A 24259-nucleotide genomic window follows, 5' to 3' on the forward strand; every position below is an offset into this window, starting at 1 on the left:
GCTAAAGGCAGTACATGGTGAGAAATAACACAATATGTACCTTGGCAGCTGAAAACCTGTGATAGAATTTCTACATAATATGCCCATCAGCAGATTTTCTTTGTTCTCCATCCCAGTGGTTCCCTAAGTTAGGGTTCCCCCTTCCCCATTTGGATCCACAGACACTTTAATATTGTTGCTAAGAGCATATTTTGTCATATTATTACAAGAGATAAAAAGAGAAACCCTAAGTCGCTAAAACTAGATCAATGGTTGTGGTTGTGGAGTCTGTTAGTCTTGTCAGTGTTTCCTCACTTGATAAGCTTAGTATCATGTTTCTATGCTTGAATCAGTGATAGTTGGGGTCACAAGTCTGTCATTGCAATTTTATGAGCCAAAAGAGGAGAAAAATGTTGCCAAAGTAAATATTTGTAATGATTTAGATGGCCATTTCAATATGAACTTTCTATTAGTAAGATACCAAATTGGTTTTGTTGAGAGTGGGGGAGACTCTGAAAGTCTTGGCATCACTAGCAGCTAACATTAAAGATCAACATGGAGAGAACACTTATAGTGGAAGCTCAGAATATTTTTGATTGAAACATTTTAAGGAGTTACCATTTTACCAGTAGATAACTTACTAGATGTCCTTAACCAGTGAAAATCCAGAGTTTCAAGAAGATTACTTGTACAGTAACTAAAGATAGGATGTGGTGTCACACCAATCGGAGACACATAGAGAACTTAGAAAGTGTTTTAAAATTACCTAAAATGCTATATCGTTTAAGTCTTTCACATTTATACCCCTAAATCAGACATCTACTTTAACTGGATATGCTTTACATTTTCTTTCCCCAGTGAATGTTCATTGGAAGATTACTAGTGGTGTCATTCATCCTACCTTAATTTCCTGTTTAAATAACAGTAATTATTTTTATTAATAACCACCCAATGTAAACCTGATGGCAGTAAAAAGGTTCAGGGAGTCTGTTTTGGTCCAGGTAGGGTCAGCTTTCAAATCAAACCTATCTGGATCTAAAAAAAAAAATCAAAATGCCAAGAGAGCTGTCTACAGTGGGTAGGTTGTAGCTTATATAACATAACCTCATTTTAAAAAACCTGAACTATCTTTTTCATATGCATCTAGGGTAGGGCAGAAGGAAACAAAGTTTTCTAGAAAACGTCATTGTTGCCCATTTGCAGTTTTTGGAAAATCAGGCAAGGACTCCCAGGCAATGCTGGAAGAATTTTCTGGACAGATGAGTACCTAATAAAACTTTTATTGATTAAGACACGTTAGTTTTGCAAAAGTGCATGATTGGTGTTGTGGTTGCTGCATATTCTCCAGGAAGTTTTGGTAGAACAAAACTGTGGCACTATCTGAATCTAGTCAAGAAGTTTGTAATACACTAAGACAGCATCTGTGTTTCCAATACGAATGTGTGCAAAACTTTGTTGATATTCCACTAACGTCAAATTGCTGTGTGTCCATTAAATAAGACACAGCTTTAAGTAACATGTGAATAAGCTTGTTCACACAATATGTCAGTAAAAAACATGCAAGTCTATCATTCTTCTACCACTTCCTGTCGTCTTCTTTATTTTTTCCGCCACTGGTAATATTTGTTTGTTAATCACATGAACGTGATGTGAAAAAAAGTGTTGAAATTGCAGTTTCGTGAAATACACTAATTTCAATACAGATGAAAAACCACCTCATCCTAATGGAAAAACTTTGGGTATTTTCAAAAGTCGCCTAACTTCCATTAATCATTTATTTTTGTAATTCCAACTTGCACAATTTTACCGTCGAAGGAAATGCAGCCATTGACCCAAACACAATTACCAGTTAGGATACCCGAACTTAGTCCCACAGAAATGCTGGGGAGTAAGTCGATGTGAGCAATTTGTGTTGTGACTGGAAGGGGGCTGGCATGGATGAATGAGCTCAAATTCTTTCAAGCTGATACCCAGGACTGATCAACAGTTACAGGAAACATTTAGTTGGAGTAAATTGTGCATAAGGGACTCATACTACATGCCAAATGGAAAAAGCCTCCATCGGGCTGTCGGTTTTGCATTACTGACTTATTTTACTATCTATGCATAGATCTTGCATAAAATTCTGAAGTTTTACATTTAAGGATTATAGAGAAGGTGTAGAACATTCACAGACTTCATCACCGTCGCTTGGAAGGCTTGTGGTAAAAAGAACCATCTCTGTGGGACAAATCTGTATTGGGTAATCATAACACCGATAGAGAGATAGATTTCTTTAAGTAATATATGTCCAAGTCCAACAGCAAATGAATATCTAAACATTCCTTTAAAAAGAAAGAAGTAGAGCATGTAAGGTTTGTGTGCAATTCCATGTAAGAAACAAATACTATTCGTGTGTTTGTAAGAGAGCCTGGCAAAAGAGGAATGGAGGGAAACTGAACGACGTAAAGATGCAGGAACAAACAAAGCCAGATAAGATTTGGAGTTTCCCATGCTAACCCTCCTCCCCAGAGCAGTGACTACATCTGTGCACTGATCCCCCACCCTAACCTCCCCCCTGCTTGCATGGACTCTGTTGGCCCCAGTCACCTCCCAAAAAGACCCCACTGCATTCCTGCTCCAGCTGTGGCTCTCCTCCTCTCCGCTTGGTTCGTCTCTCTTCCCTCTGCCTACCACCATGCTCCCCAACCACTCCTCGTAGCCCCCAAACTCACTAGCTCAGGCCTGGGAGTGATTATCAGCCCACTGCCAGGAGGAGGAAGAGAAGAAAAGGAAAGCAGAGAAGAAGAAGAACAAGAACAAGAAGAAGAAAAAAAAGAAAAAGAGGAATTGTCTGGAAAATTACTGCTCTCTTACCCCTTGTTCCGATTCCAGAGGCTCGACTTTGACTCGGACTGCAGGCATTCCGTCAAGCATTAACATCCTGTTTCTTAGGCTGCCTGCGAAGGAACACAGAGGAGGTGTAAGACGGGTATTTTGGCGTGACTAAGCAGGTCCCACACTCAGTTATTCACACACGGACATCTACAATGTAGTGCCTGCACCCAATGGGAAATGGGCACATTTTTAAATGGGAATGAATTCGGGTTGAAAGTCATTACACCAAATATGAGCGCAAACTGTGGAAAGCCGGTACGTACGCAGCGGGGCATTCTTAATGTCCTTGTTTGCTGGTGTGAGGCTTATGCAATAACACTGATTACAAACCTCTCAAGACATTTTTGGAATACAAACTGATGCACTGACATCATCTAAAAAACAACAGAAGCAGAGTCCACTAAGATAACGAAAACAATGGCTACATACAATGAAAACTTTCATTTTTTTAAACTCATAAGCATAATACACACAATCACAATATTTGCACATCACTTCACCCCTTCTGCCTAGTCACGTTATTTAAAGCAGGCAGCCCAACCCGCCTCCTCAGTTCCACGCTGCGGCTTTAAGAGGGATACTCAGATGGAGCCAATGACAACAATGCGTGCGCCGTATCCCCTCAGCTGGAGCCGACCTGAGGTAACCCTCCCTCTTATTATTTTAGCAGCGCTACATGGAGGAATGCAAGCAAGAAAAATAGACTGTAAACATCTCTATTACTCTCTGCTGCTGGCACCACCAGACAGAGTTTGCGTCTCGGCCTTTGGAATAAGCAGCAAACGAGATCATTGCGATCGCGAATGTAAAACTAGTGATAGAGTGTTTAAGCCGTTTGTATGCGGCGAGCTGCATTGAAGATTTTCGTACGTTAAAAACTTCTGGTGTTTTCTTGAGATTTCAAGTAGAAGTCCAACAAAAATGACTGCAGAATGGTGAAGTGGAAGGAAAGGGATAAATGCTTTCAAGCATTCTCAGACTCTAACTCTGCACTCTGCAGTGTCTCAGACTGAACACTGAGGAATTGTGTCCGAGGGATTTGGGACTTAGCTCCATCTAGGCCTGTCACAATAACAATTTTTGCTGCATGATAAATTTTCTCATAAGTTATTGCGATAAACAATAATGTTGTTTGGAGACCCGTTTTCAAGTAATAGAATGGTAATGGCATAAAAATACAAGTACATCCTGTCAAAAACTAAGTTAAAACAAATTTCTAACAAACAATTTAACTCTAAAACAGGAGGACATTTTAAACATCCAAAATGAAAAAAAACAACAAAACACCAGAAATAATAAATAAAAATGGATACTGTAGTAAACAAAATTGCCTTTCAAAAAAGGGACTACTAGAGATCAATGCACCAGACTGAAGGCCTCTGTCATCCAGTCTTTGATAGAAACAGACACAAGAACAACAAACAATCACGCAAATGGAAATTATTGAGTTAACTTTAATTTATCATGCAGTGAATTGACGCCTTGCTTATTGCGACAGACTTAGCTCCATCTATCTACCTCTGACCGTCTTCTCACTCCCTGTAGAATTAAAGCATCTTCTTCATCTGCTGACGTACACCGGACAGCACCTGTTATAACTAAACATCTCACATTTTTGAAACTTCTGGTATTCTTTTACATTTTTTAAGTCATTTCTTGCCATCCAAGACATCCCAAAGAACTGTTGCAGCAAAAATAAAAAATAAAAAATAAATCAAGGGCCACAGATTGTTCCTTTTCTTCTCAGATTTTCAAGCTTGAGGCTAATCCTGACCGCTTGTGCGTGAGCAGAGGTAGAGAAAGAGGGCGGATTTACTCCCTCAATCTGCAGCTCCCCCCACCCACCGCCCCTTCAAACCCCCACCAGAGCTGGCCTCTCACATCTAACTCCCTCAGGTACCCTGGCTGTGCCGCTATTGTGTTGTTGTCCAGGATGTCCTTCGGCTCCAGGTCTTGGTAGGCCCAGATAGCGTTGCCATAGTAACAGTTGGCGGGTGGAGCAGCAGCCTGAGTCCAGCCTTAAGCCATGTGTTGAGGAGAAAATAAAAAGGGGGAGTGTGTTCAGGCAGGCGGAAAGTGGTATTTGTTTTTCTCAGATTAAAAGTGTTTTTCACTTTTTAAAGTACACGTATCGTTTTTTCTTTTTTTTTTTTTTCCTAAAAGGGAAACTTCTCAAAACTTATTTTCAAGAGCAGAAAAAAGTTTTTGCTTTTATGTTAGCACTGCATGTTCAACCTATTTTGTCAAATCACCTATGCTCATTTTCTGAAAGCAACGTGCTTAACGCCTGAAAGTCCAGTTAATCCAGTGGCGTTGAAGCACCTTCCTAATGAACTGGCCTGCAGAGGACCATTCATAGGAAATCAATGGCAGTTGCATAGCTCTGCTTGTGACTGCAAAGAGCTAACAGCAGTAAAGAGAAACCCAACACTGCGTAACGAGGTAACAGAGGAGGCCAGAATATCTTGAAATCAACAGCTTTTGCTCTTGTAAAAGAATCATTTCTGCCTCCAGAGAATCCCAAATCACACAGACTGAAATAGAAAAAAGGCTGAAACGGATACAATTTCTACAGGACGACAAACCAGTGCATGTCCAGTGTTATATATCACATCTTTTTGTGTGTGCTAGTGGCAGGCTCAGGCAACCACCAGTGAGTTGTCCATCAGCGACATGAGGCGCTGTGTGTGGGAGATAGAGAGGTTGGGGGTGAGGGGGGGGAGGTAGCAGGAAACAGGGTAGATTAAGATCACCTTTCCATTTGCTCCACTCCAAAATGAAATGGCCATCCCAGGTGTGTGGGGGGAGTCGGTGGAGAGAGAAGGGCAGTGAAGTGTTGAGGCATCTCATTTCTCCCTCCAGCAAACCTTCCTCTCCCCTCAAATATATTTAAGAAGGAAAAAAAATGATTTTAAAGGTAGCAGGTGAGGCTCAGTAGCAATGTCAGCTGCAAAATTGCTCCATGCAAGGAGGTTTTATTAAGTCTTTCTGCTTAGGTTAGTGACATTGCAGGCTGATGACTCAAATCAGACTGGGATGTTCAAGGTTTTCTAGGTCAGTAGTGTTGGAAGTCACTGGTAGAAATAAAGAGTGTGTCATTTTTATGTGCACAACTTTGAAAGGCGTGTACATTATTTTTAAATTGTAACAAAATCTGGTGGGTTTTTTTTCACAATCCAGGTAAATTTTGTTCTTTACACTGGTGTCGATAATACAACAGAGACTATGTTGGATGCTGCTGCTGCTCTCTGACTATCTGTGTCATGTGACCTACTCTATCCGCTATGCTACCCACAGAAATGTCTGTGTAGGAGACAGACGGCAGCTGAAACACAACTAAATAATTTTAAGCAAAGCGCCTTGTATGAGACAGGATTACAAGTTTTCTGTTAGTTTGGTCCACCCGGAATTAACAGGAACCACATTAAAATAAATAAATAAAATATAACAGTGATTTGCCAAGATCCAAATCACCAGCAGCATAAGAAAACATTAACAATGAGACTTGCTTTTAAGGAAGCCACTGATCCCCAGCCTCTTAAAGAGCGCCACTTCTTTCAACGATATGCATGTTCTGTGCACCTCAAGGTCAGCAAAAAGGTTCTGACATACAATTGGGAATTGTTGTCTGCCCACTTATAATATGCTTCTCATCTTCCTCATGTGGTAGCAATCCCTTAACCATAATGACCTGTAAGGTTCAGTATGCTAAAAAGTGAATTAGGACAGTCTGTGGTGGTCAGATGATCCACCAGTGTCTGTCTGGTGTAAGTACATCAATCAGCAAAATTTAATTCAGACAGTAACAATCATAGTATAGGAGGAGGAACAAGATGTTTGCTTCTATTCAGTCAGATTTGGGGAAACCCTCAAGCTTATCATGTGCATGCAGTTCTGATGAATTCTGTGGGTTTATTCACAACCCTTTGATTCTGCTACCCCAACTGCATAATCTGAAAGTGCACCCATCCCATGGTCTCTAGAGATCCATGTGGATAACATGACTGGATCCATAAAGGAAGGTTATATGTGTAGTGCACACCTGTGATCCAACATGAGCTACTGAAATGTTTTGTATTCTTCTGCTGATTTAAACAGCCAGTGGATGAGCTGGTGTGTCATCATCCCCTGATATGCAGGGCTGCATTTCTCCGACTCTAACAATATAGCTGACACTAGAATATGATGAATACAAGTGTGCACACGTGTTGGCTTTATTATCATACAGCATGAGTTTTGGGTACTTAGTGATTTGTTCACTTCCATTGTCAGAACAAGAAAGCTAGTTTATACCTGAATTACACAGAAAAGAGTTTATATAAGTAACTAATCAGATGAAAAGAGCTTGTGCAGCGGGTGGTGAACATCGCTGTTTGTTCATGCAAGCATGATCCTGCTTTAGGATGTTCCCATGTAAGAGAAATGAAACACACTTTTGCCAAAATAAAAGTACGGCTTATACAACCTCTTGAAACCAGACTTTAGTAACTGGCTGCACTGTACCGTCTCTGCTTCCCCTCTTATCTCTAGCTCTCATGTGAATGTAGTTATGCACAGAAACGGCACAAACCCGGCGCAACAGAAGGGCCCCCGCCAATGCTTTGTTCCCGTGTTGAGTGCCCACAGCAACCGCATGCATCTGTGTCACAGAGGCCGGACCTGCTGCCACAAGCTGGGGCGGAAGAGGGGATGGGAAAGGGTGGGCCGCAGCGAGTTCAGGGCGATACATGAGTACGGATTAGGGAAGGTGATAGGAAAAGGAGCGAGCGAGGGTGGGGGCCGTGTTGAAGAGTTGCTGGCAAGAATGGTGTACGGGGGTGGGGGGGGAGCAATCAAGGAGAGTTGAAAGGGCTCGGAGGGGGCTGGTTCAGCAGGAGGAGGGGGTAGGAGTCAAAGAAGTGAGAGTGGGTAGAGAGGGGATATGGACCTGAGCCAAGGCCTGGTCGAGCGCAAAGCATACAGTGCAAGAATGTCAACAGACCCCCCCACCACCCCTCAACCCCTTCCTGGTCCCCTAACAAAAAGAAAAAAAAGCAAGAGAAAAAGCTACAAATAAAAACTACTTAATCAGGAAAAAAATGAGAAGAAACCATCATACAAAGCTATTAATGCTATTGCACAAAAACCAGAGAGTTGTTGGGTGATATGAGATGAGCATTTCCTGTGTTATGCTTGTACTGTCTGTCGCTGGCCTCTTTGCAGCAGCTCACTTCCCTCTTCTGAGCCCCTGGACACCCCGGTGTGACACATTGGCCTGATAACTGGCCTACAACCGCTAGCTCACCCGCACACCACTCTACTTCTTCTCTTTTCAGTTGCTGAGCGCATGAACTTCTAGAAAAGCTGAGTACATTCACAATTACACTCCCGTCACAAAGTGAAGTCCATAGTGAATGGCACTTTTGTCAATACCGCAAAATACATTTTCAATAAATGTAATTAGACTGATTTTTGTCTCCAAAGCAACAGAACGACAGAAACCTCTGCTTTTCAATCTGATCATGGTTCACGTTTAACCGCCGCCCCACATATCTCACCCTGCCATTCAAATACTGGACTTCCCTGCAGAGTTAAAGCTTAAAGAATAACTTCACTGAGGCAAAAACTGGTACTTGGTTTGGTCAAAGGTTCAGCATACTTGAGTCTTGCACCTGCTCTTCCCCGTATTGCAAAGCCAAAGGCTTTCTTACATCACATAAATAAAACATTTGTTCTGCTACAAACTGTCATGGTCTGAAAGGTTCTAGTTTGTTTCCCTTGTGTTGTTTTCTGACTTCAGACTGTCACCTGTATGTTTTATCTCCTCATGTCTATAGCTCCTGTTTCTCTTTTTGTCTTCCATAAGCTTTTTGTTGCCCAATGCCATTTTTGGATGTTTGCTGATGTTCAGTTACCGTAGTCTCTTGTTGAACTTTAGCTTTTAGAAATCCCTTAAAATCATAGTTTCGTCACCAAAAGAGGTAAAAATTGTTGCACGGTTTAACAACTGGTTGAGTACAATTGGTTGTGTACATACAAATTTAGGTATAAAAGGTATAAGACGAATAGGCCGAGGAAAAATATTCATGGGACTTAAGATTTTTCTTTATTTTATTACACAGCAACCAGAAAAAAAGCCTGTCAAAAAGGTTTCTTGTACCAAGTGAACTCAAAGTAGAGACTGCCTGTTAGATGGAAAGAAAATGATAAATTATTTCTTACAAAATAAAATCTGAAATACTATGGTGGGTAATTGTATTCATCCCCCTAAACAAAAAGCAGTGAAGCTATGCGTCTTCAGAAGTGACCAAACCTCAAAAAGAGATTGAATCTCTGTGTAATTTAATCTCCAGTTGTTTTCTGAAGGCTTCAGAGGTTTTTCTAGAGAACATCAGTGAACAAGCACCTTCATGAAGACAAAGGCACACAGCAGACAAATCAGGAATAAAGTTGTGCAGGCAAAGTCATCAACTAATTTAAACACATTATGGTGGCTCTTTTGAACAATCAACGACATTCGCATTTTGGAAATGTGGCCGAAAAAAGTACAGATTGTCGAGCATTGGGTGCCTCAGCTGCTTCTATTCAGCTGAAACAGGGAGCCAAGTGGATGGATAATTAATACAGGATCATTATAGCAGAAACACAGTTAGAGGCAAAAACTTGAGGTTGGGGTGGAGGTTCTCTTTTCAGCAGGAAGAGAGATATAGCCAGAGCTTGAACAGAATGGTACCAATTAAAGAATACAACCTGAGTTAGAATATCCTAGTCAAAGTCCAGGCCTAAATCCATGCGAGTATCTTGTGTGCAAAGCTGGTAGAGACATATGTCGAAGGAATTCCAGCAGTACTCACAGCAGGAGGCAGTTGCACAATAAACTAAATCATAAGGGCTGAAGACAAAAGCACAATACATTTACAGATTTTTATTTGCAGAACATTTCTGAAAATTGTGAATCCTTTTGGTTACATTGACATTTGTGATTGTAATATGACACACTGAAACAGGTTAAGGTGTGACTACTTTTTAAAGGCACTACAAAAGGTATTATATCAAGTTTAAAATATGCCTGACTTTAATGTTCTTTCTCTAAGACCCTTCAGAAGCAGCAAGAAGAGACTGAAGAACATTGCTTTGTTTTAACCTTTTTTGCATTAAACCCCAATTATGTAGGAGCAGATGTTTCCTGTGACACAACTAATAGGTTTGTTTGCACTTCCACATTGTGGCAGATCAGTGTTTTATATTTCATATTTGTAGCATAGCAATTTGACGGCGACTTATATGAAATACGTCTCCAGCAGTCAGGGAATGTCACGAGAGATCATAATGTGACATGTAAACTTTTCTACAGGGGTACAGAAAGTGTTCTCAGCATTTGTTTTCACACGTTGAGCACAGTAGTACTCCCCATAATAAGATACGTGACCTTTATGTGAAACTGGCGGAGTTCCCCTTTTATGGCTTTCCAGCCAAAGACAGACAATACCAGGTAAACACCGCTGATGATGTTTGTTACTCTCACCTCTGTGACAATAAGTGTTTTCCCACAGTCCACCCTCTAGATGTACTGACATTGACATAATCTCTCTCTCTCTCTTTTTTTTTTTTGTATAATTCCTGGCACTCTGTGAATGGTCTCATAATTTCCATTTCATAAGCTGTATTTTCCTTGGCAAGAGCAACAAGATAAAGTCTTTCAGATGCTTCTGGGAGACTTCTGAACAGGACTCGAGAGAGCAGAATCCCTCTACTTATAAAAGCGAGGACTTCTCTATCAGATGACAAGCCCAATGGCATCAAATTGCATCTTATGTGCACTGCACTGTTAAAAAAACAGGAGGGAGAAAACACTTTCCTTTAGGGGTAAAACCCCCTTAAATATGCACTCAGCTGATGCTTTTACCTCAAAACACTCCAGACATTTCCTCAGAGAATAGCTGCAGTCCAGAAAGGACAAACTTTCTGTATGAACACAGCTATTAATAGAGAGAACACTCTCATCATGTGTTGGGTAATTTAATCCTACAAAGCCTAATCTGTGGACAATTTGGGTAAAAAAAAAAAAAAAAAAAAAAAAGTTTGGGGACGTTGTAAAAACAGTAGTTAGGTAAGCAGATGAATCTTTTCTTGACCATTGCCTCAATCTGCTATTTAAGCAGACTGAAAATTTAGCATAATCACTGGAATCATTTTCAGTAAGGTGTAAAAAACTATGGGTTACTACGTCTGGTCTCATTCCTTTGCTATGCCTTGATGGCACTGATTTCTAGGTTTCTCTGAGGTCTAACGTTCCACGTTTCAGCACCTGTTGCTGCTTATTCAACTTCAGCTGTTTGGAAATATTTCTGGTCAAGAAAAACATCAGCAGTGGCAGCCTGGAAAAGGTGTACCACCCATTACTCCTTCGGAAATAATGATGTTTTAAAGCTACTAGCTGCATGTTTGTTAAGCAGATGACCCCAGGCTAGCTACCGATTACATAAAACTTCTTACACTTTATGGCATTCCTCAGCATAGAGCAGGAAAAAGTCTAAGTCACTTTACAAGACAAACATCCAGTTTATATACAAAAATATATTCCACGTTATAGTACTGCATGGTCAGGAAAATAGAAAAATGCAACAAAACACATTCTTCCAGCAGGTCATGCCCTCTAAGACCAATCCAGGACGTTGCTGGGTCAAGCGTTGCATCGACTAAATGCATGGCAGAAAATCCCAAGTGTATGAAAAGCCTAAGCATTTGTTAAAGCAGAGACACCACACAAAATAGACCGAGACAGATCCAAAGATGAGCTCAGGGTGTGGATGGCTGAAGGCAGAATGGTGAAAAAGATGAGTATTGATTTCATTGATCCCTCTGTCAGAGTACACATCAACTTCCATTTCAATAAAGTTCATCCTTGAGAAAACCTTTGACTATGTCACAGACGTGGACAAACTTTAGCTTGTTCTGAGAAGTTTTACTGAGTAAAAGTTATAATCATGACAAAATCCGTCTTCTAGGCCTTAAAGCTCAACTAAACTAATCATCATCTTATACCAGCAGAAAAGTGGTGATACTACAGCAAGTGTGGTAAAAGCCAATAGCAGCAGGGCTTTAAATGGCTGGAATCATTTTTTTCAGAGCTACAGAGGTTTTTTTCTCAAAAGACAGGCCACCAACTAAACAGGTCTTATCTTAACCCACTTTGACTTGAATACTGGATTACTCCAAACACTGTTACAGTTCTACTGACACTGAGACAAACTACTTAATTTGAACTTGATTTTCTAGAAAATACCAGGATATTTAAAAACAATATTTTCTAAAGACAAACTTCCAGATGTGCAACTAAACATGTGGTGCTTCACATGTCGTCAACATAGAACCGTAAAGCTCTTGCTTCAGTCAAATACAGCATCTTGTCCAACACAGAACTCATGTAATATGAGGAATAAGATGGAGTGTCGTCGTTTACATCTCTCTTCAGAATGACACAATGGGAGTAACTTTCAAAAAACAAAAAGCTATTACACAAAACCTTATAACAAAGTGATGAATTGTGTTTGAGCCACCGAGCTCTGAGAATCTGAGAACAAAGCAGTTCCATTTATAGAGCCGATACTCATGCAAATACACAGATAACACACAAATCACACACAAACACACAAGACACACTTATACAACAGTAAGGCCCACGGAAGTTCCCATATTCTGGTGGATTGCCCTTGGGCCTGTGCTATTTCTGCCGGGGGCAGGGGGATCCTGTGTCAGTAATCCTGTCAGGATGAGGGGGATGAGGTCGCCGGATGCAGCTCAAGTCCACTGCCTTCATCCTCGTAACACATATGCACAGTCAAACACACACAGACGGAACAATATTGAGGAACCTGTCGCTGAGTAATGTGTACAGCACATTACCTGAGACAGTTTTTCAGACGACAAGAAAAAGAAAGGAAAAAAAAAAACTTTTGTGGTGTGGTGTGGTTTTGTTTTTTTTTTCTTTCCACTTGAAAAATGAGTTCTTCTTTTCCCCGTCTTTTAGAGATTGTGAAAGGTCCCCACCTCCACCATTACAATCTTCTGCCTCTTGTGAAACTGTGGGAAATGAAGAAGCTGTTTATTCTGAGAGGAAACACTCAAAGCGAAAAGAAGAGTCGGTCACTGTCTGGTTTGTCTGTCTCCGTCTGTGTGTCAAACGCACGTCTTACAAAGCTGACTTCCTGAGCTGCTGCTCCGTTCTACAATCTGGCACAAACATGCACACACACCCAATCACACGCAATCTCACACACACACACACACACACACGCCGACACATGCGCGCACTCGCTTACAAACCTTATGACCTCTTCCTGGACCCACAATAAACCATATTTATCTAAGGTTTGGAGACAGACTCACACATTCACACCAACATCCCCCCTCTGTATTGCAGTTCTGCCCATGAAAGAAGAATATGGATGCCCATTCAACACAAACAGCCACCCCCACACACCTACCGCGCACACACACGAACAGCGCGCAAACGCACGTACACTCCTCCACAGTGCTCCAGAGAGAGGTAAACAGAAGAGTCTGACATCCTCTTGCATCATGTGCCTCAAATGCAGCAGAGAAGCAGCTAAACAAGCTGTGACTGTGACAGCTCTAAAGTGAGGTGGCTTTACTCGAGCGAGCCTCGGCTTCTGAGTCAAAGCAATTTGCGACACCGTTCCAGACGGTCTGTGGTCAATTGGCTACAATTTTGATGTAAGCACGAGAAAGAATGAGGTAAATGTTTAGCATGGTTACAGTTGGAAAAAAGCACAATTGGACGCAGCTAAACACTTCATAGAGAGACAATTTAGTGAAAGGTCCACAAAGTCTGGTGACCTCAAAGAAACACAACACACACACACACACACAGACCTTATCTCGATAAGGTCTGTGTGTGTGTGTGTGTGTGTGTGTAAATGCTGTAGTTACAGGCTGTATCTAAAAAAGCCTCTGACACAAAAACCTCACTCTTAAAAAAAGGAAGAGGACACAGGGACATATACACTAAGTCCTAAAATCTAGATCTTTTGCCACATGATCTTACAATAATAAAATGTTGTAAATTAACCTCTCTCTTTCAGATTTTATCAACTTGCTCTCAGCATTTGACGTTATCTCTTGAGGTGTTTGTAAGTTTTTGTTATGAACTACAGATGTTCCTTAAGCTTGGCTTCTTGTTTCTATATCTGAGACTCTTATTTTGAAGTAGCTAAGGAGGTACTTCTTGAGTGGCCCTGTCATGCATTCGGCTAATAAAGACCTCTTGCCTCAAAATACTTGCTTACAAACGAAGAAAGGAAAGATTTGTAAATGCAGTTGTATCACTTTCAATTTTAGTTTTTGTAAGGTTTTCATATTTTTTCTATGCCTTTTTGTGCTATTAAGAGGGAAAGAGTGGTTATATGTTGTGTATGTATGACAGCCATGCTACCTGCAATAAGTGCTATAATTGCTTAGATTTATTAGTACAGTTAGCATGGCTAGGTTTCCAATAACAACACTAACATGTTCAATGACAGCCAGAGGTTGAAAACTCAAAAACCATAAAAGAGGAACTATGACGGACTACGTTAAGCATTCCTGTTATTGACGAAAAAAATGTCTTAATCTCTCTCTCTCTGCCTCTAATTGAGCCTGAATGATAAGTAAACATGCATCAACATATGGAAAATATTGTCCCTTTCAAATAGCTCCTTACACTGTTGTGTTTGCTCTGAATTAAACTTGGACACCTTACTGAAACTTCGATTATCTCACTTTGAGTCTTGTTACCATGACGTGACTGGGGCACGGTATGGTGTTTTCACTGATCCGAGAAAGTTCACAAGGTGCTGACTGGTTGTAAAGCTAAAAATATTCCCATTTCACTTGGTGCCCTATTGACACAGTGACTTGCTAATTGCTAGCTACTAACAATGCTGAAGACATCTGCCTCAAAGCTTCCTGTCAGCGCTAGACTGAAGGATTGTTTAGTCGCTGCTTAGACAGATCAAACTTGAAGTAAATTACTTTCAGCTACTCAGTTTTTAAAATACTCCTTCATCCTACGTGCTTCACGTTTTTCCATAAAAAAGTAATGCAGAAATATTGTCTGGTCTTATAAAATAGATGCATGGACAAACTCCTATTAAAGCCATGTAAAAGTACTGATATATGTAAAGTACTGCCTTGCACCATTTTTTAGAAAGATACTCTAGTCCTCTTTCATCTTTATAATGATGTTTTCAGACTATTGAGGTAAGCTGTGCACAAGAGACAGGGAGAAAAAGGTTAGTTGCAGTGGATCAATAAGAAATGCACTCAGTGACTCAGTACGAGTCTTTTATTTACCCTCAGTTCACAGGTCCCCAACCGAGGTGACTGCAGTGCAGTACTTAACAGTCTCGAACTTATACAGCAGCAACGTAGGTAGAATTCTATATAATGTATTAATACTGATAAAAAAATTTAAAAAAAACATTAACCCAAGTTGGAAAAACACCAAAACCAAAGCAGTATTAAATATTGACAGAGCATTTTATGATGCAAACATAGCTGCATCTTTAGTACCCTCCCTGCAGACCATCCCTCATCCCCCATTTCTCCCTAGTAGGGCATGTCTGTTGCCCTACTAGAGGATTCATAGCAGGTTTTTGTCTTTTATTCCCCTCAGGCTCTGATCCTATATGTGTGCTCTCTTGCGTTCCACCGTCTATGGCTGACTGCGATCTTCCATCCACCCCTCCCCCCCTCCCGCCGAACATACGTTCTGTTCTTATATAGAACTCACAATACCTGGTCGTCTGCATGCATCACAGCACATGTGCATCCAAAAGCACTCTCAAAGATCGACCTAGATGTTCTACATTAACTGTACAACGCAGGCGTGAGCAGACACCAATACCCTGACTCATCTACAGCGTCTCTTGTGAACAACTCACAGAGAGAAAAAAATATATATCAACTCTTTTAGTTCCCTCTTTCCTTTATCTTTTTTTTTTCCCCTCTCTCTCACTTGGTATCTCTGGTGATATAAAGAGTGGTGAACGTGAAGGCGCATAGCAAGCTCAGGGGCGTTTTAGAGTTCAACAGCCTCGCAGACTCCTCTAGATGCGACATCACATCCTATCTAACCTTACTTTGTGCTGACACAACCAAATCCATTCCAACATGCTGCACATGGAAATGGACAATAACGAACCAACCAAAACATTCCAACACACTGACACTTATTACACCGAGTGTATGCAGTTATTTTCGCTCAGCAAGTTTTTCCCTTCAGTTTGACCCGTGCCAGAGCTCCAAAGCCACTCCACGAAAGCCAGCAGCTACGTTTACCTCCATTACTCATCCGCTCACGCCTTCACTTCGATTATTTTTTTTTTTCCTCTCGCTCTCTTTTCAAGCCAGCACTGTAGCACATTGATACCAGGTTGAAAAGAGGTGCGAGATGGACGACGTTGCTCATAGTCTGCACCTACGTTTGCCTCCGCTGCTACAAGTCAAAGACCTAGTGGAAATCTCTAGTGCATCGTTTCATCTGACCTGCAGTAACCTAAAACTAAAGGCAAACTGTGCTGCCTCCTTACGCAGGTCTGCAAAAGCCATCTGCACTGAGGCTAAAGAGACGAAGCTCCCCAAAGGTTCTGTTAGGGGAAGCTGTTTTAGTAAAACGATCCACAACACTCTGAAAATACCGAGGTTCACTGGTCTTCCACAACCTTCTTCTTCTTTGGCTTTCTGTCTTTTCTCCTTCCGTTTGTTATCCAACCATATTTGGTCAAAGTAAAACTCCACACCGTGTAGAGGGAGGAAACGTCACTGCAGATAGAAGACCCTTCTGACATAAAATCATGTCAAGCAACTTTCAATCAGAGTCTAGGGACAAGATCTCTGCAAAGTGAGTCACTTCCTAAAAGATCTGACAGTGCAGCCCTCGAGAAGGTGTCGTAATGAAAACAAAAAGAATAAATGCATCAATGTGATAGATAGATAGATAGATAGATAGATAGATAGATAGATAGATAGATAGATAGATAGATAGATAGATAGATAGATAGATAGATAGATAGATAGATAGATAGATAGATAGATAGATAGATAGATAGATAGATAGATAGATAGATAGATAGATGAATAGATAGATAGATAGATAGATAGATAGATAGATAGATAGATAGATAGATAGATAGATAGATAGATAGATAGATAGATAGATAGATAGATAGATAGATGGATGGATCGATGGATATGGATGGATGGATGGATGGATAGATAGATAGATAGATAGATAGATAGATAGATAGATAGATAGATAGATAGATAGATAGATAGATAGATAGATAGATAGATAGATAGATAGATAGATAGATAGATAGATAGATAGATAGATAGATAGATAGATAGATAGATAGATAGATAGATAGATAGATAGATAGATAGATATGATAGATAGATAGATAGATAGATAGATAGATAGATAGATAGATAGATAGATAGATAGATAGATAGATAGATAGATAGATAGATAGATAGATAGATAGATAGATAGATGAAGATAGATAGATAGATAGATAGATAGATAGATAGATAGATAGATAGATAGATAGATAGATAGATAGATAGATAGATAGATAGATAGATAGATAGATAGATAGATAGATAGATAGATAGATAGATAGATAGATAGATAGATAGATAGATAGATAGATAGATAGATAGATATACACATTTTCACAACTTTTTAACATCACTTGCTGTTGTGCAACACCTTCTGCACTTTGTCTCTGTATCTTGCAGTCCCTGAAAACACACGCTCCAGAACATTGTGGACAGCCTTAACTCAATTTGGTAAACAAACGTGGACTGGAGTCCCGGGTCAAAGGTTGTATCCACAAGAGAAAACACGGAGGGAGGGAACACTTTGTCTTTTTCTGACATGATGAAATAACAGCTCAGGGACTTCCAATTTGCAAGGCGCAAATAATATTAAATCTTACTGTACCCCGTGGAAATTTAAAATAAGCACAGGTAAATTGATTATCATTTCATATGCGACTGAATAAAGGGGAGACATCCTCTCCATCTTTGTTATATTTTTACTCAGAAAATGAATGTTCAGGTCAGAGTCAACCGATGCTGGGAGAATTATTGAATATTTTACAATTTTATCAACACTTTGTATGAACTGTAATTAAGTTTTATTGAAACGTGTGCTAAATCTGTCATCTGTCATATTTGAATGATTTCTGTATGCTGTGTGTTGTTCTTCTAAATGGGTCCCTACACTGTAAATAATAAACCCTTGCTCTTTTTATTTCTCCTTGCCTTATAGTTAAACATGAATCCAGCCGTGTACTGTAGTACACTGCACTCTATCTGCAGTCAATGCAGATGCGCTCCATAACACCCCCTTGGATCAATGAGCAGTCACTCAATATGTCAGTAGTTAACCCAGCTGATTAGGGGGTAATTCGGGGAATTCAATCTCCATGAATATGAATTGGCCCCTATATTTTGCTGGCACGAACAAACCACAGCATCTTCATTGAAAGATTCAGTCAACAGGAGCTCACCTTGCGTTTTGTGAACTGCGACAAACAGAGGATGCCTTCAGTGAAGAAATCTCACCCAGTAATTAAACATCCGAGGCAGAAAAGAGTTGATGGACTGATAAAGTCTATCTGTTAGATTGGCTTTTACAACTGGCAAACACACACACACACACACTCACACCTGTACAGATTTCTATCTTATTGTCCTTGAACAGCTAGCTGTGGGAAAAAAAAAAACTGTAAACATGTGTGAGCCATCATGCTGTTGACTGAAACCAGCGTATTTATTCACATAAGGTGAAAACTATTGCAATGTGGGTTTAGGGAATAATATAAATTCTGGAAATGTTGCCATGTGCATTAAAGGTGGAACATGTGTAAACTGTTGGCAGGGCTTCTAAAAGACACTATAAATATCTTGACATGTTAGCACACAATAAACTTGTTCATGGAGTTATATTCAAAGTATATTTCCTTGATACAAAATGTGTATATGACTCTTGAGAGCACCTACACAATTCAATAACTAGCACCTCTTTCAAGCACCATAATATACAGCAAGTTCTCAAGTTAATTGAGTGTATTAATGTTACTGCTAACTTTGGACCAGTTGCTGCGTAGACACAGCAGAAAGGATGCTCACACCTGTTATCAAGGAAGTCAAACCGAAAGTAATTACACTCATGAACACTTATATTTTACATGTTCACATCAATTTGGCTGTAATTAAGACAAACCCCCCCTTTATGTATGAATGATTCCTCAGGAGAGCCGATTTGAAGCTGGTTTAACCTTCTTCCTATAAATTAACACTTTCGTTTGTAATTGTTCCAAATGTTTTGCTGATCAAGGATTCCAGTATTAGTGAACTGTTCATATCTATCCAAACCCCTGTCGATGCAGAAAATTAATGATTATGGCAGTGCGCAGACGATCTCTGCAAACAGCTACAGTAGCATTGTGATCTTGTAAAGCTTCGGATCCTACACCAACACATAGATTTCTAATTGGAATTTGGCGAACATGTTTAATAGAATCTACTGATATGAAAATGACAGCAACAAGAAACAGTGTGGTCAACCATTATATTTAGGAAAAGACGCCCCGAGCAAAAATTGAAACTGATATGCTTAAAAAAATAATGTAATTAAAGTAACAGATGAGCGTTTCACAGTGGAGGTTTTTTTTAAGACAGTTTCTGTTTAGTGAATTGCAATTCCTAACATTCTTTTCTTTTTGAAACAAACTCATTATTGAACACATGCAACTTATCTGAAACCATTCTGGACTGTTTTTGTTGTTTGCATCTGTCACACTAGAGTCAGATGAAACTTATGCCTGTGCAAATACTGCTAATTGATAGCTGAGTTAATGGCTCAGCCTTCTGAGAAACAATTATTATAAACTAAACAGTTTTCGTCTTCACCACAGCAGATGTGCCGGTGATGTTCTCAATCTTGAAAGCTGTCCAGCTTTGTCGCCTCAGAATGAAAGAATCCTTTGAATAAACAGAAGAACTCTAGTGGAAGCTTGATTTTTCTGAAACACTGTTCAATCAGCCAATTTTTACTTGAATGGCTATGACTGGTGGTTGGTTTATAGTTGTTGTTTTTTTTTTTTGCTTGTCTTTTGTTTTGTTTTTCAATACTTCACCGCTAGCAGCTAAAACAATGCGATCCTAATACCAAAAAAAGAATTCCATTCCTTTTCATGTTTTTGAAAACAGAAAAAAAAAATGTTCCATGAATATAAAACTTAAATTTTCTTTTTTAGAAGAATTTAACCAAATAATTTTTTTTTATGTTTATCTAGAGGTGATCAGATGAAGCACAGATTATTGCCTGATGGAAGCGCTGAGACCAACACAAACTTTTGCTGCATTCGTTAGTCCGCTGCTGAATTATTACAGTGGTCAAGCATGGAGATGCAGAGACTGATTTTCAGCTTGAGCTGCCCTGATCAGTGACCCACTGTCCAGAATTTGTTTGTGACCAGTGAATGCACCACAGAAGCACTAGCAGGTCACAGCAACAGCAATGCTAATTGGTGCAAAACTGTTCTCTGCAAAAACAAAAGACTCAACTGTAGCTATTTTTAGCGTTTGAGCTTATCACTTGTATCCTGACTGTTAATTTTTTAAGAACTGGTACTTAAAACATGGCCACAGAGACAATTTAAAGGTGGTGGAATCTTGTCAGATGCTTGTGCTGGCAAGACTGATGAAAGGTTTGCGAGCAAAAGCTGTTATCATAACTCATGCAAACTATCTCCTTTCTTATTTCAAATTAAGAGTCTAAAACTTAGATGAAGGGTGTCGAGTTTAACACCCTCACCTTCATACATTGGGCTCGTAATACTTGCTTGCACATGTTCCACCTGACGAAGTCACATGCAGACTGGACAGGGCTTTACGGGACAGACTTCGCTTTGATGAGAAATATTGTGCCCGTGCCATGAGATCTTGGTAGAAACCCCCAGTTACAACTGGAAATCAGCACATGTTTGGTCTTTAAACCCATCATTAAACACTAAATTCCCCCTGGTCCCCTTTTGGGTTTAACAAGGGACATATTCTTTGTCGCAACTACTTCATGTTTAGTTGGATTCAACACTAAAACATCCGTAAAGGACTCTGCAGGCCATTTATTAAATTTTATGAGTGTTTTTTAATTGCTCAAATAAAACCAGGCTTGCGTCGAGGAGACTTGGTAAGATTGGATGTGTGTGTTATTAAAGTTGATAAAAAAGAAAATTTTAACTGGCATGTCAAACCTCAAAACCAGAGGTCCTTGTTGACTAGGCATGAGTTGGTTTCCGGTATCAAATTGTTAGTTTCACAACCACCAACATTTCCTACTGCTCAAAGTCCTTTTTATGTAGATTATCAGGGAAAATACACAGAAATATGGGAGCTTACAAGAGGTGTGGAGTAACACAGCATTCATCTACCACGTGTCACCGTGCACTGCTGGTCAGCTGGCTGACAGATTTTCTCAAGAAAGACCAATTTCTAGAGGATAGTACCAACATACTGTTAAACTAATACAGCAACATGGTCATACCATGAGAATCTTGTGGCTTAGCATTTGCTAATAAAAGCCTGGGTGGGACAACTCTTTACTACGATAATGCGTTGACAAGACAAAAAGGTCAGTGTTGCACCAACTTGTAATAAATGATGTTGACAGCTGACAATTTAATATTTCCCCTATATATTATTACTACAGCATCACAAACAAACAGAAGTAAACTCTTGCTGATGTGACCATCAGCAGTTCAAAATATTGGAGCAATGCATCAATTCTCTAACTTCTTAGTGATGATATCAGCATGTTTATTCATGCGCAAGAAGCCGGCCCCTTAGTGAATGGGTTCAAGTGAGACTTTAAATGGGCATTAATCTCCCTCCCTGAACATCCAAGAGCTACGGGGGGTCTGATTCACTCCTGCACACACACACACACACACGCTCCCCTGCTTTGGAGACAGAAGAATAGATATACATCTCTTACTAAGCGTACGGGGAAAATTTACTCAGACTCTTGAATCGACCAGGAACATTTATGGGTATTCGACACCGGCAGATGGAAGATTTTAGCCCCCACTTAAAACACACACACAGATATGCACAGTGCATTGACAAATTGACTTTCTATGAATGCAAGAACAGTGGAGCACAAACACCCGACAGCTGACGCGCAGATAAAGACAAGTCAGGGCCTCTCTGCATCGCGTGGGTAAAGTCACAGAGGTCAGAGCTTAGTTTCCACATCAAACCCAGGAGCAGAGGCCAGAGTCTCGGCCCCCTCCAACCTTCCTCTCTCCTACCCACCCACTCTCCTCTGCCCACCCACCCCTTCACACAAACACACACACACAACCCACACTCTCCTCCACCTCCTCTTCTCCCTCCTCCCTCTCTGGATGTACAAATGCCTTTGCTGTCAGCTCTGCCCTGGACCCCTGTAATTGAAAATAACAGCTAAGGGCCAGCCCACGGCCACTCTCCCCTGCCCAGTGGCTCTCTGCCGTGGTGACAGCCACCCATCAATACCAATGACTATTGCCCTGGAAGTGAGAGCGCCGCCGATGACATCCAAGACACCACCCCTGCAACACTCCCCCACACACACCAATACGCACACACACACAAACACACGCACAAACACACACCAGTGTCCTTCCTCTGCTACCCGAGCCTTCTAATGTTTAACCCGTTGCTAACATTTGGGTTGGTTGGAGTTCAGGCAAACAAGCCGGGTCTCTCACACACCCAGCGAAATTGCACACTCAGGCATAAACAACTTTAAGAGATGCAAACAACAGCAGTAAACTTTTTTTGCGCTCCCATCAAGACACTGAGCCAGTGTTACTGTACTACAGTGGAGCACCGCTGAGCTGATCCGGACTGAGAGAGGCAGGAGATCTGAACCACAACCAGCCCCGGCACAGCTGAAGTCCGGATGCTGCTCTTGTTCACTCTCGAGAGTAATCACTTTTCTGTTTCCTCTGCTCATGACAGCCAATGAACACACACTGAAACATGGAGGTTTCATGCCCAGTGACCATCACTCAGGAGGGCGGGGGAGGTGGGGGGTCTCTTGTTTCCCCCGACCCCAACACTGACGGACACCAAACAATGCCATAGGTGATCTGAGATGTCATCCGTTTTGACAGAGCAATGACAGCTGAGCGAGGTGCGCTGAGCTCACAACCACAAAGCACAACAACGTGACGAATGAAACAAGACACACAAACACATTCACGCAGACGGGCACTGTGAGCAGAGAACGGGAAAAACGCACATACCTTGTCAAAAGCTGCAGAGCCGTGGAGACTAGGAGACTGTTTTCCTTTCCACAGTCCTCTCTGTCTCGTCTCCTCCTCTCCCTTTCCTCTTCTCTCCTGCGTGAATGTGCGGAGTGTTAGTGCGTGTGCGTGTAGATGTGTGAGTGTGTGTGAGCGGCTCCCTCCCCTTCCCTTCTGCCTCTCAGCTGCTCGGCTCGGGCAGTTCTCAGGAAATGAATGGGAGCTCACAGAGAACTGTTGTACTTGCAAATGACTTACCCCGAGTCACATGATCTGCTAAATGTAGGGTGGGCCGGTGGGTGGAGGCTTCATAAGCGAAAAGGGAAGACAATATACTCTAAGCTTTAACAGCGTGCATCGAATTACATGGGGCCCCTCCGGGGAGGTTTCCGACGCGTCCGTTCACAGCCAGCCCGGACTCCCTCAGTGCGCCCCGGGCTGCGCCGCTGCACCTCCCCGTTTAAAGGGGACGGAGAGGAAGGGGAAGCAAATACACTCAAGTTATTACCGTAACTGTTTGGCTGCTCTTCTTAAACTTTCTTAAGATGATTTGTATTGCCTGTGCTTTAGTAACAATAAATTAACAGTAACTTTGATGTATGAATATATGTTTCAAATACAATAACCTGATGTCATAATTTGTTTGTCACCTTAAAAGTTCCGTTATGTTGCATTAAAATTTATTTAAAATTTCCTCTTCCTACCACTCCGCCCAAAAAACAACCATATTAAAATTATTTAAAATAAATAATCTTTAAGGGGGAAAAAAATCTGTATTTGTTTACATTTTTAGCTAGAATTGATTTCAAGCAAGTTTGCATATTCAGTGCTTTATGAACTGGCGAATCAAAAGGTTTGAATAGGTGAAAAGAAACTCCCACTGCAAGGATTAGCTCAAACCTGACAGATATGGGAGTGTTTTCAATTTAAACAAATATTTCCTTAATTATGTTCTTTATTTACATAATAAATGCAACTGAATATGTAGAAAACATTTTTTCAGCAAAGTTCAGAGAAAGGAACACGTCATTTCAAAACATAAATTAAAGTTCTCAAGT

At 40.7% G+C, this 24259-nt stretch overlaps 1 protein-coding gene across 3 annotated transcripts in view; it reads right to left on the reverse strand.

Moving 5' to 3' along the window:
- Positions 1–23653, reverse strand: part of klf12b (Kruppel-like factor 12b) — a 54038-nt gene extending 30385 nt beyond the window's left edge. The window contains exons 1-3 of one of the 3 annotated variants that reach the window (XM_044132648.1): positions 23460–23653; positions 23202–23297; positions 2836–2918 (exon numbers count right to left, since the gene is read on the reverse strand). In XM_044132648.1, coding sequence (XP_043988583.1) covers positions 2836–2901 — 66 coding nt within the window. In that variant the 5' untranslated portion in view covers positions 2902–2918; positions 23202–23297; positions 23460–23653. Of the gene's footprint in view, positions 1–2835; positions 2919–23201; positions 23418–23459 lie in introns of those variants that run through there. The other 2 variants (XM_044132649.1, XM_044132647.1) reach the window with 2 other exon arrangements.
- Positions 23654–24259: the final 606 nt, after the last annotated feature.

This window comes from Gambusia affinis, linkage group LG11 (genome assembly GCF_019740435.1).
Source record: "Gambusia affinis linkage group LG11, SWU_Gaff_1.0, whole genome shotgun sequence".
NCBI lineage: Eukaryota > Metazoa > Chordata > Actinopteri > Cyprinodontiformes > Poeciliidae > Gambusia > Gambusia affinis.